Here is a 17357-nt window from a genome sequence, read left to right as displayed (position 1 = left end):
AAAATGTTAAAAATGTAAAGTGTTCAGTCCTATACTGAGAATAATAAAAACGTTTTCTTTTGTGCCGAGTTACTAACTTAAAGCTAATTGACCCATTATATTAAAACCCTAAAACCCAAACACTCAGGGGCCACAACCACTGGATGTTTTCCCGGAGGATGCAGGCACTCAGGGAAGCCCGTGTCTGCCTGCTTATCGCCCAGACCTCAGCACAGAGGTTCCCTGTGGAGACAGACGTGATCTTGGCTGCTGTTCCCGGGGCATACGCGCTCTTCCCGCCAGGACTGGGAGGCTGATCTGTTGGTGGGAGACAGGAAAGAAAGTTCAGTGTTAAATAAGCAACCCCGACGTCACAGCACGAGAGCTGTTCATGCACAGCACCCGTGTCGGCAGCGTCACTGCCAGTGAGGAGCAGAGCACAGACCTAAAGCCCGAGGCCCGCGGAGGTGGGGGCTCTTCAGTAACCGGATCGGAGCCCCGAGTTTCCTGTGCAGACCAGGGCGGGGCAGACATCTCCAGTGTCTGACAAAGGGCCAGACGGGCCGTCATGTCAGGCTTTGTGAACCTGGTACCTGAAGAACAGCCTGCTGTGCCTGCCGCTTCCTGCCGACAGCCCTTCACAGCACAGAGACTGTCCGCGCCCATGGGGAGCCGGCCACCCTCCGCCCCATCACTGTGCCTGCCCGGGCATCCCCGAATCAAGGTCCCAAACCAGCGTTTAGCTCCTGTTAGAACGTTGGAACGTCTCTCAGGAGAAACACACCCCAGTTGGCTAATCTACGCAGGGGAGAACATTCTTTAATGACCGACAGCCCACGGAGTGCCCCCCGGCGGTGAGCAGAGTGTGTGGGGCAGGCCTCGGGAAGGGCCACAGGGCTCCCTCACTTGCGACGTTGGGGCTGGAGCGGTGGTCCGCCCTGTGCTTCATCAGACGGTCATCGCCCGGCAGCTTCTTGGGCTCGCTGCACTCGGCCCAGGGCGTCTGCGGGCTCTCCGGGGACCCGTTCTGAGCCGAGCTGCTGTACAGCTCAAAGCCTTCACTCTTCGGTCGGGGTCTGCCTGACCCACGGCGGTCTGAAACTGAAGTCAAAATATTCAAGACATGGTCATTTGTTCTCAATTGTATCTTAAACACTGTTTAGTTTTAAAGGCAATGTGATTTACCAACATCTAAAACTCCACAGATGTTGGTTTTTCATCAGAAGAAATGAGGTATTTTTACAGGAGAGCAGTCTAACGACTCTCCAGAAGGGGCTTCAGAGAAAGCGACATGGGTGAGCAGAGTGCTCGCCTGCTTCGGCGATGAGGCCGCCGTCATGGGACATCCTAGCCGAGGTGCGAACGCCCCTCCCGCACTCTGAACCGCGTCTGCCCTCCGGCCGCTCAGGGTGCCCTCCTGAGCCGCTCTCGTCTGCCGCGGTCGCTCCTTGCACTCTACTCTGCCGTCCTGCCACCCGATGGCCCTGACGTTTGGCTCCAACGCTTCCTCTCAGTGACTCCTAACTCATCATCAAGCTTGCTTCTTTTAAATGACTACAAACTTGGGAATCAGAACACCAACACGTTAAGTATTATGCTATGAAAAAAGCAAAAAAAAAAAAGGTGCCGTATATGAAGGCCGTGCCTTTTGCCCATCTCCATGCAAAGCAGCCCAGGCAGTTGGGTGACCTGGATGAAGCCAGCGTGAGGCCAGGCCCTGGGCTTGCGGGGTACCGACCTGCTCACCTGCAGTGAGTCAAGGAAATGCAAAGCAGACAGAGATTTCTAAGATAATGGGAGTCAGAATGGTTTTCCCCTGGTTTCTGAACTAATTCTTTAAAAAGCCTGACATAATATAATTATATTGACTTTTTTCTGAGATTTTTGATGCACCAACAAAACCATGATTCTTATCAGCAAATTATTATTCAAAAACTGACCTCTTACAGTGGACTCTCCCTGTAACAGTCATGTCCTGTCTCAGAGCATGTGAGCCGGACCTGTCTGTAAACAGTCCTTCAGGAGAGGACTCTGCTTGTTCTCTGGGGACCTCGCACCCTGTGTCTGCCTGTCAGAGCCGACAAACCATCCCTCCACTCACTGCAGACCGAGTGCCCTGAGTGCTGGCTCGGGACACTGGGGGCCATGCAGGCACCAGGCTTGTGCAGCTGAGGTGAGGGACTCTTGGGGGACCACATAAATCAGCACCGTGTTGGAAGGCTGGCCGGCCACACCTAGCGTGGGCCCTGGGAACCCACGAGCTTGCAGTCCCGGGCAGCGTGCTCGAGGGCGCTCATCCTCCCGCCCTTCTCTAGAATCAGGACAGTGAACACAACAGGGCCTGCTTCGAAGGGTCTGTGAGTACTGCAAGAGGTCACGCTGGCTGCCCGGCCCGCGGCAGGCAGACGCGGCCCGTGAGGAGATGGTCCCTCCGCCCCCCTTACTTCTCTGCATCATAGGGGAAGGCTGGTTGAGCAGGGTGGCGAGGCCGTGGTAAATGGCTCCTTGCTTTGCTACTTCGAGCGTCACCACGGAGCTTGTCCTTGTCATCAGCTCTGCCGCCCTGGGAAGAGAGTTCACAGGGTGAGAGGGTGGGCAGGCCAGGGTGAGAGCGGGCTGCGCCCCGCGGCCCCCGCTAGTCTGAGTCGAGGTCTCAGGAGCCCTGCTCTGAAGACAGCTCTGCACACAGCTCCGTTTGCTGTCCTGACAACAGCGAGGCGACCTGCAGAGATCTCAGCATACGCTGGAGGCAAGGACGCCTTTCAGAGTAAAGTACACAGCTTTCAGCGTGGTTTTGTGTCTTCTAATTCCAAAATTTAATGTGAACTACCCCCAGAAGTGCATACTGTCATCTTTAAACAAATAAACGGTACCTTTCTTGAGAGAGTCCCACCAGACTCCGTCCATCCACACTGAGCAGCTGGTCACCCGCGGCGAGCCGCCCGTCCTGAGCACCCCGGGGCAGGTGAGCAGGGGTGACAGAGGGGCAGAAGGGAGGGGCCAGCAGTGAGCACACACAGACGTGGGCTTCCCAGACGCACTACACCCTGGGGGCTTCCACCCTGACAGCCAAGTACCCACCACGTCTGCGGCGCCACCTTTCACAACGGACTTGACGTAAATCCCAAGTTTGTCTTGACCAGCACCCTGAACAAAGACAAGGAAAAACCCCACATTGAAAACACAGTGAGAAACACAACCCACAGTAACAGGAATAAAATATGTATATAGGTGACTGGAATATAACTCTCAGCTCTTGTTTTTACATGAAAAATAGAAATGCAAAAACTGTATTAATAAACACTTCGGTAAACATAAGGAAACTCACAGGAAATGTACATACTTTGTTTTCAGGTTAAGAAAAACTACTCCTGAAATCCCATGGACAGAGGACCCTGGGAGGCTACAGTCCATGGGTTGCAAAGAGTTGGACAGGACTGAGTTACTTCCCTTTCACGTTTCTTTCACTCCTGAAAACTCAGTCAATTACCAGTCAGCTGACGGACCACAATAGACCCGCCACCCTGAAGGCAGGGAGGCGCCCTCCCCGTGGGTGAGCTGCCTTGAGACACGCGCAGTAATCACTGTAGCAAACAAGCAGCTCGCCCGGGGTCTGCGTTCCCTCACCCGCCTCCCTCACACCCTTATTCTTTCGTGCTGCTGTTGTTCAGTCACCCAGCCGTGTCCAGCTCTTTGTGACCCCATGGACAGCAGCCCGCCAGGCTCCACTGTCCGTGGGATTCCCCAGGCAAGAACACTGGAGTGGGTTGCCATGCCCTCCTCCAGGGGATCTTCCTGACCCAGGGATCGAACCCAAGTCTCCTGCACAGCAGGCAGATTCTTGACCACTGAGCCATTCGGGAGGCCCTATTCTTTCTGTACACACACTTTAAAATTTAAAACAAGAAAAATCTTTCTGTTGCAAACAATGAGAGGGACTTCGGCAGAGACAATTATGGAGAAAATACTCCGCGTTGCCTCCATTTAAGGGTAGTGTGCCGTCATCCTAAGGAAGTCCTGAAGCTACAAGCCCCCGTCCCGAGGAAGTGTGCATAGGTATGAAATGCCATTGGATGTTTCTGTCACTATTCTACAGCTGAGTGTATTTCTTGGTTTGTGAACCTATGGTGTCACAAAAGCAACAATATAAGGTATCACAGAAAGTTATAAAGACGGTTTGATAAATGACTTAATGGACACGTTTTTCTACAATGCCCTGGAACTCCATAATCTCCACCTGAACACTCCCTTTTCCCTCTGGTTAACAGGACGGGTCCAGGACCATCTGGCAGCTCCTGGTCAGGGAGGACTGAGCAGAGACCCTGCTGTGAGGCTGACAGCACCCCCCGCCCCCCCAAGAGCCAGGTTCGCAACTCCACCCCAGACCCCTGTGCCTGCATACCTGCTAACGGGCTCCATAAACGCTGCACGCAGCCCCCGGGTCCCGCCGGCTTTCCTGACCCTTCCCCTCAAGACCTGTCTCTGTCCGTCTGTACGTCTGCCCTGACCTCGTCGCTTGCCTTCTGTCTGGTCCAGACACACGACCACCCCCTGGAGGATGCAGCGGTCCTTCCACAGGACGCAGTGCCCCTACCCGTGCTCTGCCACACGCTCAGGGAAAACTTGCACTTTGGGGGTATATTTGAGGTTTCACACACACACACGCACGTGTTTAGACATGTGTTTGTACAATGGGTTTCCCAGGTGGTGCGGTGGTAAAGAATCTATCTGCCAATGCAGAAGACCCGAGCTGGATTCCTGGGTCGGGAAGATCCCCTGGAGGAGGGCACGGCAACCCGCTCCAGTGCTCTTGCCTGGAGAATCCCATGGACAGAGGAGCCTGGAGGGGTACAGTCTATGCGGCCATGAAGAGGTGGACACAACTGAGCACACAAGGAATGAATCACTCAATAACGGTAACTTTCTGAATTTCAGCCCATCTCTTATCCGAGAGTCAACAAACACAGCTTCCAACACCTTCCATGACACTGGCACAGTCTTCCCTGAACCTGGGTTCGGCTCAGAGCCAGATGGCTGAGGGGAACCACCTCCAGGGCAGCCCCTCAGGCCCGCCCCCCGCACAACCTGATCAAACGGCTTCTTCAACACTGTCTGTGCCTCTGTGTAATACATGATTCGTTACCTAATCCAGCTGTCTGAAAACCAGTTTCGCTCACCCCACAGGCAGTCACGGAATGTCTGCATCGGCCCCGCTCCTCAGACACGCAGACAGACAGCACCCCGCCTCCAACGCAGCTCACACTCAGGCGGTTTTCTCTGTGCCTGTCAGACCCTGTTTCTGATGGGGCTCCGAAAACCCCTCTTTTCCTGCCGTTATGTCCTTATAACTAAACCAGGTTTTTTTTAAAAGGCTTTTAATGCATAATCACTTTTTTCTTCTGTTCTCCATCTGACTCATAGAGAAAAGCCACACTTCTAAACTTCAGATTCCCAGTTTTTAGTGCAAATGAACACACTCCATTTCCATAAGCACTACTCTTGGGGAGTGCAATACTGTCCTTGTAATTTAAACAATGAAAAATGCACTTTTAATGAGATAATCAATTACCACCAACCATGACTAAAGAAATCTCTAGCAGCAATACCAGCAACATAGTATTTTTAGTAACGTTGCTGTAAAAGAAATACCAAATATATACTCTCAATATGTATGGATATTTTAAAGCAATCACATCAAGACTTCCTCCCCCATTTGTGGTATACTTCATAAGAGTATTATTAACGAAGAAAAAATTTCATTTATTTAGGCCAACTGTAATAAGAAAAACTTTAACCGTTCTAAGGTCACAAAATGGAATGAAACAAGGAAACAGCAGGAATACGGTCCTGTTCCCCTAACAAACTGAGACCTGGTAAGCGCGCATTTGCTGCACGTCCATCCGTGAGGCTTCTGCGCGTCGCAGCTTCCTGTTCCCATGGCCGCACTCCACGCCTACGTCCTGTTCCCGCCCCTCCACTCAGACCAGCCATCACACGCCCTTCTAGAACAACACATAAGCTTTCATCCCGCAGACTCTGCATGAACCGCGGCCAGCACTGACACAGCCTGAAACCCTATCGTGTCTTTAAGGAGATAATTTACCACGCATCACACGCAATATAAAATTTAACAAATCTAAGTTTTAATATGCAAGCAACTGATCCCATAATATAGAAATGTGACAGCCTTATGAAAAATCTGACTGAAGTCACATCTGTAAACAAGCACTAGTTTACACTGTAAATTTCAGAACAGTCCTGGCGAGACATGGACGCTCTCCTAAGACTGACCTCTATCCAAGCTGCCTTAGGAAATTCTTCCTGCAGGCAGCCCCCTGCCCCGAGAGGTGGCCAGCTGCCTGAAAGCAAGCAGAAGCCTCCTGCATGGGGCACCCATGTCAAGTGCAGGCCCACCACACCGCCACGTGCCCCCTTCTGCCCCTCAGCCACATTCCTGCCACACACAGCGACCTTGTGATGCAACAGGTCAGCCCGAAACCTTTGATCATCGGCCTCCTGGGCTCACCTGCCCACCCACTCACCCCACCTGCCCAGGCATGCCGCCGCCCCGGCTCACTCATGTTCCCACGGCACCTCCCTTGTTCCTGAAGTTGGTACAGAGGGCCCTCCCCAGCTCCCTTCCAGGGGAGCTCCCGAGCCTCTGCAGTCAGGCCAGGGCAACGTGGTCGATCTACACGCTGCCTGAATGAACACACCAGGAGGTTACGGAGCAGCTGATAATCCACTATCGGTGAGCTGATGACACGGCAAACTCCTGGTTGCCGAAGTGAGAACCCTGAGCATTTCTGACCGTGACACCATGTGCCGGCCTTGGAGGGACAGCACCCAAGCAATGAGAAACACTGCTTTCTTACATGATGGGAATTTATCTAAAGTCTAGGTGACAGTCACGCCTTTTAATTCCAAATAAGCTCAATTTATAAGTATATGTCATTGTGACTAAAGGTTTACATCTGAGAAAAAATAGGACCTCAATTCAAAAGACCACTAGCATCTGAAAGGTCTATTTAAGGTTGGTCATAAGGATTGACTTTAATAAAAAGTCAATGAGAAACCACCATGAAATATGATTGCTTAAAAAGACTCCTGGGGCAGGGCAGTATCCTGAGAGCTGCCCAGCCTCTGGGTGGCTCTGCGCCCCCAGCGTGGCCTCCAGCACACTGCGCACCTGGCACACTCTCCGTGACTCTCGTCTCTCAATACACGCCCTGCCCGTGCGCCTGCTTGACTATGCAGAGCAACTGTCCTGGGGGCGCCCTCCTCTCTGGCCAGGCTGCCGCCTGTCTCTACTGATTTCAGTCTTACATGTATTTCTTTTTTTTTTAAATGGATTCAATCATCTTTATTAACCTATCAATGTTAAATTTTATATGTAATAGCTAGTCTTCTCAAAGGGATCTACTTTAGTACATCGTGTTAACAATAAAAAGCCAAGTAAGAGGGCTGAACTTCAACCTAGCATTTTAATATCCTCTGGACAAGGCAAGCTAGAAAATCAATCACTTTGCACACATGTAAGAGTAGTGTTCCAAAATAAGTAGGAAGCTGCCATACTTTTAAGCAGGGGAGGAAAAAAACTTCCATTTTGGTCTTTTTTCTTCCAGCAAATTATACTTTCAATTAACAGCAATAATGGTATCATAAAAAAATGCTCTGCTTTTTAAATTCCTGAACTTCAATACAAATTAAAATAGTAGTATTGGAGTCTTTTGGGAGGCAAACAGCTAGCAGCTACATTCATCAGTGTAACAGAGCCTCTTTATCGATAACCTGGTCCAGGTTGGGTATAGCTCTGACCAAAGGGAGGATGGCTACGTGCATAAGGGTTAGACCCACTTGGAAGCGGGGTCATGGTACTTCCAGGAGGCGGGGTGAAACCTGGTCTTGGCTGGTAGGCCCTGGGTTGGCTTGGAGCCATTCCTGGTTGTGAGGCAGGGGCCATAGTGTCATTAGTGGCCTGAGAAGTTTGGGTAGTGTAAGTTTTCTTACACGTATTTCACGTGTAGCTCACAGCTATAAACTGACCATAAAAATTTGTAAATGCAACTAGTACAAATAAATCATAGGTTTTTCTGTAAGTTGCTATGAACTTTTAGCCAACTCAAATACATATATTAAATAAACAATACATATATTAAACCCTTTCGACCTCAAAGACCACAACCTTTGATCCAGTGCCTGGCTAAGGTGACCCAGCGCCTCAGTCTGGCCAGGGCACGCTTGGCTGGACCAACCCCGGGACTCGGGGGACAAAGAGTTGGTGAGCTCTGCTTGGCCCCTGCCCACAGCCGTCTGAACTGGGAGCAGGTCAGCTCTTGGAAGGAACCAAGGTAGAGTCCTTCCTTAACACTATGGAGTTCTCTTGCCACCAGCCCCATTTCATCTGAATAAAAACATTACAGACTGTGATAAAAAAAATGCAACAAAACAAAATTACTTTCAGAAACATTAAACCACTCATGTCCTATTTCTATATAATAATGTACACACTAGTCCAGTAAGCCTGAACTTAAAAAAAAAAGTATTGAACAAATTCCATTAAGCTCCTCTTCTATTTACATATACACACATTAAAAGTCATTTGCTGGTAACTCTTTTTAAATTAACACATGAAAATCGGGCCCAGAAATTACACCTTCTTGCTGCTAAATCAAGGCATCCCACCCGTCATTAAAAGAACTGAAAGATGACCTGCCTAAGCGCCGACCAACAGTCAACAGAGGACCACAGAGCGCTTCCAGATGCTGGTGAAGCTGCGTCAGGGCTGGTGCTGGCAGCCACGAGGCCCGGGGCGCAGGCGCTGGGGCGGGCGCGTCCCAACTGAAACTCGCAGTCCAGAGCAAAGTCCGCCCAGCTCCAAAGACTGAGCAGGAAGAGTCTACAGTGTCTCACCAGCAACACACGGCGACGACACTGGAATCACAACTGCATCGAAGGAGGCACACTGTTGATTTCCGTTTCCCTTATTTTTCTAATGCAGTTAATAGAAAATTTTGATTTACCTATGTGGCCTGAGTTACAGGACGATGTTGCCCCAAAACTAAGCTTTTCATAGTAAACCTATGTCATCAGTAACCACAGATAGTAACAATAAATCTGTAACCATGCAGATAATTGTGTAAAAACAAAATCTTCCTATAACGCAACATATATGCTAACATTATACACCCTGACTTCCAACCGTGAGGAGCGTAACCACGGTATAATAACTAAATGCTTAGCGTAAAAAATGTCAGTAGCTACTTGCCTAAAGATATCTAAACTCGCATTTGAAAAAATATTACTGTATTTTTGGTCTCTTTGTATTCTTATCTGTTTGGTCTGTTTGTTATTTATGATATCAAAATGAAAAGAAACAGTGTTCAGAATTATCCACTCCCCATGTGACAAAACAAATCCTTTTTTAAAAACTACCTTATGGAGAGCAGTGATACAGTCCACATGTATCAGGAGTGACAAATTCCACTGGATACCATTTTGTAATTTAATTCCACTTCAATACTAAAGGTACATTTTTAAAAACCAAAGTCAAGTCTCCCTCCCAGAGGTGCTACTGAGGGTAACACGGCAGCACAGCCTGCAGCCGCTGTCTGGCCACCATGCCGGGTAAGCTGGTTTCCAATGGAGTGCCCAGGGCCATAGTCACCGGCCAGGGCACAGGAGGATGCCGGGGGCCAAACCTCAGACCTGAGCAGGCAGCCATGGTGAACCACAAAGGGCACGCCTGTGTGACCCAGGATTTCATCCTAAAACGCATCTTGGAGCTGCTTTCCTTTCCCGTAGGAGGGAGAGGAGGAGGCTCGAGAAGAAGGAGTCTGCGAGGAGGAGGCTCGAGAAGAAGGAGTCTGCGAGGAGGAGGAGAGGGGAGTGCGGCACCTCACCTGAGTTTACCCGGGGCAGGTACGCGGGGACGGCGGGGCTGGCGGGGGCACCCGGACACCGGCAGAGCCACACGCGCCTCCCAGCACGGAAGGACGCGCGCACCTCTAGGGCAGCTGCCCTGCGGTCTGAGGGAAGGCCGCGAGTCTGCAGGACGCCGCCCCTCTACCTTCTCAGGCACCTTGGGAAAGACTGGAGTGCAGGTGCGCTCACCGCCCACTCAGAGACTCCGTCAGAGGGGCCCACGCTCCCAACGCTCCAGCTGCAGTTTCCGACTGAGCGTGGGAGTGTGATGTGACTAACAGCATAAAAACATCAGCGCAACACAAGCCAGAATGGAAACAAAGCAGCAGCAGAAGGAAGACGGAGCTGCCAGCCAAAGAGCATGAATCCAGCCTATTGTTCCCAGGCGTGGAAACAGGCAGGGGCTGCGGTGACCTAAGAGCCGGGCGTGTTTAAAACTCATCAGGCCCTCAGGACAATGTTCCACCGCCTCCTCCTTGGGGTCTGGAGCCGCTGCTTCTAGTCAGACAAGAGTTCTGATTCATGAACAACTGAGGTTCAGACTAGAGATTCAACAACACTGCCGGTGTTGTCACTAAGGAGTGACCTTGGTTCTGAGACAATCGGTGTCAAAACCCACGCCCAGGACACTTCCCACCCTGACCACCTGGACAGCCCCGTGAGGTGAGCGCCCCTTTGCCTGCAGTGTCAGGGCTGTGCACCTGTTTCCTGTTGACGTTCAGTACAGACGACGCACAGCACGTCACCCATCTTGCCCTTCTCCATGAGATAAAGCAAGCAAACCACAAAGCCTCTGACGCCGGGGCTCCAGAGGGGCTGCAAGGGACCATGGGGTCCTGAAGGGTGCACACAGAAGAGGGTGCAAGGACGGGTCTCCAGAGCAAAGGTGCAGCTTCCCGAGGTCTCAGAGTGTCTGGGGCTCAGAGAGGGAGGTGATGACGGTGCCCTGCAGGCTTCCGCACACGGACACCCAGGCAGGTACCGATGAGGGGAGCCCTGACCCCGGGCGGGGCTGAGGGCACCGGACGGGGCCGGGCTCTCTGGACCATCCCTAGGTGGGCCCCCCACCACGGCCCTGCACCCGGATGCCCTACACCGTCTTTTTCTACGGGAACCACCAGGGGAAAGGAGTTCTGCTCCAGAGAACTAACATTCCTGTTCCAATGACATTGCTTGAGTACTGCAATTAAGTCAGTGTCAGTCAACCCAAGAAACCTGTACTCAGGCCACGACTGTGAGTGGAGAGGGAAAAACGCTGTTCTTTACACACTGTACTGTGGGAACAGAGACATCAACTGTCCAGATTCGCAGCAACAGCCGTGTGGGGACGCCACACAGCCCCCTACGCTTCCAGGGAATGAGCTGAGCGCCTCCCAGGTCCTCCTGACACGGTCGCCCGGCGAGGACACACGCGAAGGCCCCGCGAGCCTCACGCACTCACTGAAAGTGGCTCACACGTACTGGTCCAGTGGTGAGGAGGCGACGCGTCCATGAACACTGCTTTCACCTGCTCCTTTCTAAGGCACAGCAATTTTTTTAAGCTAACTATTTAAAAGCTTAACACTATATACAGTTAGACCACAACCGAGACTCAACTAGCCATTCGCTTCTAAGTAAAACAGCAAAACCTCCTGATAAGCACCTTTCACTGTCACTTTTACGCTTCCAGAAAAGACCTGCTATGGACAAAGCCTGCCGTGAGCACCACCTGAACGGCCAGCGTCCCGCCTCGTGGACATTCCTGAGTCTGTGCTCAGCAATTCTACAGCAGTCGCGACCACTATTTCAAGCAGCACCCACCGTACCACAGTTCGTCCTTTCCTTGTATAAAGTGCAGATCAGCCTCTTACTTCCCGAGCCCTGAGAAGCCGCGGCACGGAGCTGCAGAGCAGCCAGCACCCCAGTGTGTGAGCACGAGCTCCCTGAGCCAGGGCATCACCGACAGGCTGCAGCAGCTCGCGCGGCAGATAGCGGCTGCCGGGGCCCCGAGGAGACTCACCGCAGGCTCTGCCCTCCCGACAACGGAGAACCACATCTCTCTCGGGCACATGGACCTCTCAGCCGGAACACCACTGCCTGGTCCCCGCAGTGGCGACAGCCAACACACAGCTGGTCTCTGAAGACTGGCCACCGTGGGCATTGAGCAACTCCAACCAGCGCCCGGGCAACTTCGGGCTCTTACGTAACCAGGCAGCTCAGATTCTCGCTTACTTTGTACTTTATTAAACTTTAAAAAGAGTTAGAAAAATACAAAGGAGGAAACAGTTTCTATTTAAAAAATCCAAACTAAACAGGAAGCGCCATGCCGGCCCTCAGCTGAGCGAGAGGCAGCACCCTGACCCCCCCGGCACCCCGGCCAGCTTCCACCGTGGACGGCGCGGATGAGCCACAGCATCTGGATTCCATAAAGCGGCCGAGCCAGGAGGGGCGCCGGCGGGCTGACATCGGAGCCCGCCAGGCGCACGGCCCCAAAGCCACAGGCTGACTAGGAAGGCGGAGGGCAGAGCCAAACACTGACACAAAGGCCCGAAGAGCCCACAGGGAGAAACAGAGCATCCGGACTCCAGTCAGGGCCACAGGCTGACTCCAACACAGGCTGGCAGGGGGCTGTTTGACCTCGGGGACCAGGCCAAATACCGACACAAAGGCCCAAAGAGCCCACAGGGAGAGACAGAGCACCCGGACTCCAGTCAGGGGTACAGGCTGGCAGGGGGCTGCGTGACCTCGGGGACCAGCTCCAAGGCCCCCAGCTTTCTTCTGGGGCTTGAGCTGCGGCCACGCCCAGGGCTCCACGGCTGCCAAGCGTGAGGCAGGCTGGGCCCGAGCCCCCGCGCCCCTGTGGAGGACGTGGCTGTCGGCACAGACCCACGCCGAGCACCAGCAGGACGCCACTTCACAATGTGTGTACAGCATACAACCTGCTTTCCCTGCAAGTCCCGGAGAAACACAGCTGAGCTGGAGAAAAGCGGATTCGGCCAAGCAGTCAAGCCCACAGACGAACAGACGCTAATATATGCCTTCATGCCTGAGAATGGCACGCTGCCCAGTTACCAGGGCAGTCTTTGAGTTACTTCCTTCACAGTACCTGTAAGCCAACACAAGTCTGTATCTCTGCCTCCTGCCCGCTGGGTTCCACATGCTCGTATCCAACACAAGCAAACAGGAAAACATCCCCAGGCCTGCAGCTGCCTGCTCCTGCCCGCCCCACCCACTCCGGGTGTCCCAAGTATCACGCTCAGGACTGTATAGAAAGGGTCGGCTCACGTCCCAGCCGGTGGCCTGGGCCATGCAGCCCTGGACAGGACCCGGGACGGCCTCGCTGCTGGCTGCCGTGCCCTGGAGCATGCCAGCTGCCACGCCCCGGCCACCGGCCCCCGGCCATTGGCTCCAGGCCTGGCGCAGAGTCCTCCCACACGCTCCTACCCTGAGCTCGCAGCTCCCACTGCCTCCTTGCTGTTTCAAACCCTTGTCTCTCTGTAGGGAGAGCTCCACCTGTGAACCGAGCGTCTTTAAAAGGGGTGAAGCCCCCTCTCCCTCTTTGCGCCCCCAGACACGACTGGGGCACTACTCCCTCGCTGCAGCTTCCAGCATGCCACGCACCTGGACGGGTGCCCAGCAGCCCCCTGCAGCCCAAACCTGCTGGGGGACAGGGGCCCAGTGGCCCCTCCAAGCACAGACTCTGGAGCAGGTACCCTGAGAACGCCACTCGCACAGCACTGCATTCCCACGCCCGGCCCCCAGACGCAGAACTGGACGCGCCGCTGACTCAGGTTTAAAGGACAGAGGATGGCAGCCCACGCCCCTGCCCCGTCCTACCTTCGCGGCGACAATGCTAAGGCCCATTCCGTTCTGTTTTTTGAGGGTCACAGTGATGATTTCAGGTTCTTTACGCAGAGGCTGCGCCTAGGGGTGAAGAGAGAAGTTTACTGAGGGCTGAAACCGAACAGGAAACAGAAGCAGTAAAACCAAGCCTTGACGGGGTGACGTGGTAAAGTGAACACCATATTCTTTCTTGACTCCAGAGCCGGCAAGAGAATCCTCACAAACGCTAAACATTTACATGCTGTTTAAACACCTTAATTTACAAAACAACCCTGACATCACTACCATGTAAGAAAAACTTGGTCTTAAAGACATTATAATTTTACTTTATTATCTTTTAAAACAAAATTACTAGACTTTTTTTTGAAAAAATTTAAACTTACTCTATATTATCCAGGGGGAGGACAGTTATAACAAAGATGCCCTCACATCTCTCTATCTTGTGAAAAGTGAAGTCGCTCAGTCATGTCCAATTCTTTGCGACCCCATGGACTGTAGCCTGCCAGGCTCCTCCATCCACGGATTTTCCAGGCAAGAGTACTGGAGTGGGTTGCCATTTCCTTCTCTGGAGATCTTCCCAAACCTGGGATTGAACCCGGGTTTCCCACACTGCAGGCAGACTCTTTACTATCTGAGCCACCACAAACCTATCTTGTGAACACTCAACAGCAAAAATACACTACCTCAGCCTTCAGGCAGCGGGCCCAAAGCTCAGCGTGTCTCTGTGAAGCCTGTGGTGGGGGACTGACCGGAAGGGATAACGTACGTGTCCAATAAGGCCAGTTCCCAACAGACCCACAATGAGAAACAGAAGCCATCCACAGAAGTCACACGTTCTACGTATGTCTTGCCTCACATGAACAAGTTAACAAAGTTAAGGAAGAATATCACTAAGCCCACACACTGGGAATTTAGTTAATTATATATGTAAGTATGAAGGCACGCTGCCAAAAAGTGGTGACTATACACACAGCTTGTTTATTTGGAACCAAAGTCTGTATGAGACTATTTTAAGGGAAATAAAATCAGGTGACAAAGCTTCTACAAAGCATCAGGACCTAAAATCGACTGAGGGATCCATAAACAAACTAGAAAGATGGGAAAAAAAAAATCAGTGATTCCATCTAAGGTGCTTGTTTTTCTATAAAATCTGGAAACCAGAAATCGCTATTAGCTCAACAACAGCTAATAGCGGGCATGCGTGGTAGAGTCACTGTGCTGACAGTCAAATGTGATCCAACTGGTTATAGCAATCACCAGCTAAGGCAAGTTTTGGAGACGCTCAAATGCAAAACAAAACCGCTCCGTTTTTTCTACTGAACAAAAACAACTACTTTGGATTTAATAAAACACACATCCACCGTTGCCTTACGTTTAAGTATTGCCTTCTCACACGATCTGTCTTCTTAGAAATTAGGTGAAAACCAGGTGTGTGGTTCTGAGTGACTGATGGATAATTCAGGAGGTCACCACAGGAAGCTTCTAAAGCTCCAGAAGACTCGTGGTCATTCTTCACAGCCGAGAGCCCCCAACCCTGGCCCAGAGGGCCGAACGGCCACGCCCGCCACATGGAATACACTGGCCCCCGTCCACCGTTACCTGCCTGGCGTCCCTTTCTAAGACACGGTGAAGCTCCTTTTCTAGCCTGGAACTCTCTGCAGGAAGCAAGGCAGGGTTTCCCCTAAAGTCCCTGAGCCAGTCTCTCACTGAGATACGAAGCATTAGGCAATGACTTGCTGCGCAGCTAAGACAGGGCAGGGGCGTCCTTGGTGGCTCAGATGGTAGAGAATCAGCCTGCAGAGCAGGGGACGTGGGCTCAATCCCTGGGCTGGGAAGATGCCCTGGAGAACGGAATGGCTACCCACTCCAGTATTCTTGCCTGGAGAGTTCTGTGGACAGGAGGCTGGCGGGCTGGAGTCCACCGGGTCACGGAGAGTCGGACATGACTAAGCAACTAGTACTTTCACTAAGACAAGGCAGAAGTGACTAGAAAATAGAAAATACTTTTATCACAGAAAACTTTTTCTAATAAAACCCATTAAGATTACCATAGTAATGTATTTTAAAAGTACGTGTGCGGTTTAACTGTGGGTATCAACAGGCATATTGTTCCCATCTGGCCTCTCTGTGAGGGCTCTGGGATCTGAACTCCCTGACCAGGACCGAACCTGTGCCCCGCATTGGGAGCTCAGTCTCCGCTACTGGGTGACCGGGGAAGTCCCCAAACAGGCGTATTCTTAAAAGCAACATTTGTTTATAGACGATACTGCACAGACACAGCCAAGTATTTTCAAATCGAAAGGAAACAAGTCTCCTTTTCTGGTCCGCCTACCACCTCACGATACTTGCCAGTTCTGTGTTCTCCCGCAGAAGGTGACTCTCGTAATCTGCACCTTCAAAATATATCGTCCAGGTGCCTGGGGAGCGTGGGTGAGGAATTAACCTGCAAAACCCTGGGGAGAAAAACAGGCAGGCTGTGAGCATGAAAAGCCGCTGCGTCAGAGCCCCGAGCTCCAACAGGGGGCAGCGGAAGGCACCGGCCACACGTCCCCCCGGCGCTGGGCCGGCCTCAGGCTGTGGCCCTCACGCCCTCTGAGGCGCGTTAGCAGACATCTCCATCTGTGCGCGGCACAGAGCCTTTCCTCGAACACGCGCGTCGGCTTTCCTCGTGACTGCACTCTCTCTGTGTGGTCCAGCGCACTTTCAGCACCGAGAGGAAAAGCGAGACTGGCTTCCCCGCTTCTTTACCCCAGAGCGTCCTTCCTCACGTCTGTGAGAAACCACAGAGTCGCCCCGAGACGCTGCCTTGCAGATCTGTCTCCTCCGACCTGACTAGGAGCTCCTCAGCCAGCTGAGAAGCCCCGACAGACAGAAGGGAAGGACAGAGGGGCCAGAACGGAGCTTTGGCAGAAGCCTGCTGGCAGGCTCGCCCCCAGGACCACGACTCCCTCCAGTGGACGGCGATCGCGGGGAAGGCCCCTCACCCGCCTCTGTCCTCGTTTCCTTCGTGGCCACGTTGACATTATTTCCAAAAACGTGACAACATTTCAAAGAACATCTTTAATGTTCTCAACAGGGACTACTGACATGTTTACAAGACTGAGCCTGTGTCACCCCTCATTGGTCAGATCTCACAGGGTCTTTCAGAGATTTTGTGACAAAGTTGTACCAGGCACAAACACAATTCTTTCCTCTCAAGCGGCCTTATTAGCACCAGCTGGCAGTTAGGAAGAGCGCACTGTACGCCAGACGCCCCCTGGCCTGGGCGCCCCGGGGGCCAGGGGTCCTGGCTATCCCACGGGGGCCCTCGCTGCACCCCCACCCACAGCAAGGATCACCTGGCTGGCATCTCAGGGCAGTTACGAGGCTGTCTGTGGTAGATGAGAAAAAGATGTCACAAACACACTCAATTCTAATAACGACATAGATGAATTTTATCTAGTTTGGGCCTTTCATTTTTTTAAAAGTCACTGTCTCAATCCAGTTTTGCTGAAATATTAGCTCCACTTTATTTCTCTTCCCTCTGTTTTAGGGAATCATAATTATCATGGTTCTGAAATGTAGATGACTTAAGACTTGCTGAAGTCGGCTTGGGTGGTGATTAACATTTTGTAGCAATAAAGTATTTTTAA

General features: G+C 52.2%; 1 protein-coding gene across 23 annotated transcripts in view; it reads right to left on the bottom strand.

Moving 5' to 3' along the window:
- Positions 1–17357, bottom strand: part of AFDN (afadin, adherens junction formation factor) — a 113367-nt gene that overhangs the window by 17156 nt on the left and 78854 nt on the right. For 21 of the 23 annotated variants that reach the window (XM_055433273.2, XM_055433279.2, XM_088840900.1 and 18 more), the window contains 7 exons: positions 16075–16178; positions 13720–13806; positions 3061–3126; positions 2853–2926; positions 2424–2542; positions 886–1080; positions 206–297 (listed from right to left, as the gene is read on the bottom strand). In XM_055433273.2, coding sequence (XP_055289248.2) covers positions 206–297; positions 886–1080; positions 2424–2542; positions 2853–2926; positions 3061–3126; positions 13720–13806; positions 16075–16178 — 737 coding nt within the window. Of the gene's footprint in view, positions 1–205; positions 298–885; positions 1081–2423; positions 2543–2852; positions 2927–3060; positions 3127–11902; positions 12233–13719; positions 13807–16074; positions 16179–17357 lie in introns of those variants that run through there. The other 2 variants (XM_088840904.1, XM_088840905.1) reach the window with 2 other exon arrangements.

This window comes from Moschus berezovskii, chromosome 10 (assembly GCF_049115385.1).
Source record: "Moschus berezovskii isolate FMDL1 chromosome 10, NW_MosBer_1.0, whole genome shotgun sequence".
Taxonomy (NCBI): domain Eukaryota; kingdom Metazoa; phylum Chordata; class Mammalia; order Artiodactyla; family Moschidae; genus Moschus; species Moschus berezovskii.
Note: the sequence above shows the minus strand (reverse complement) of the source record. Positions and strands in the feature narration are given on the sequence as shown.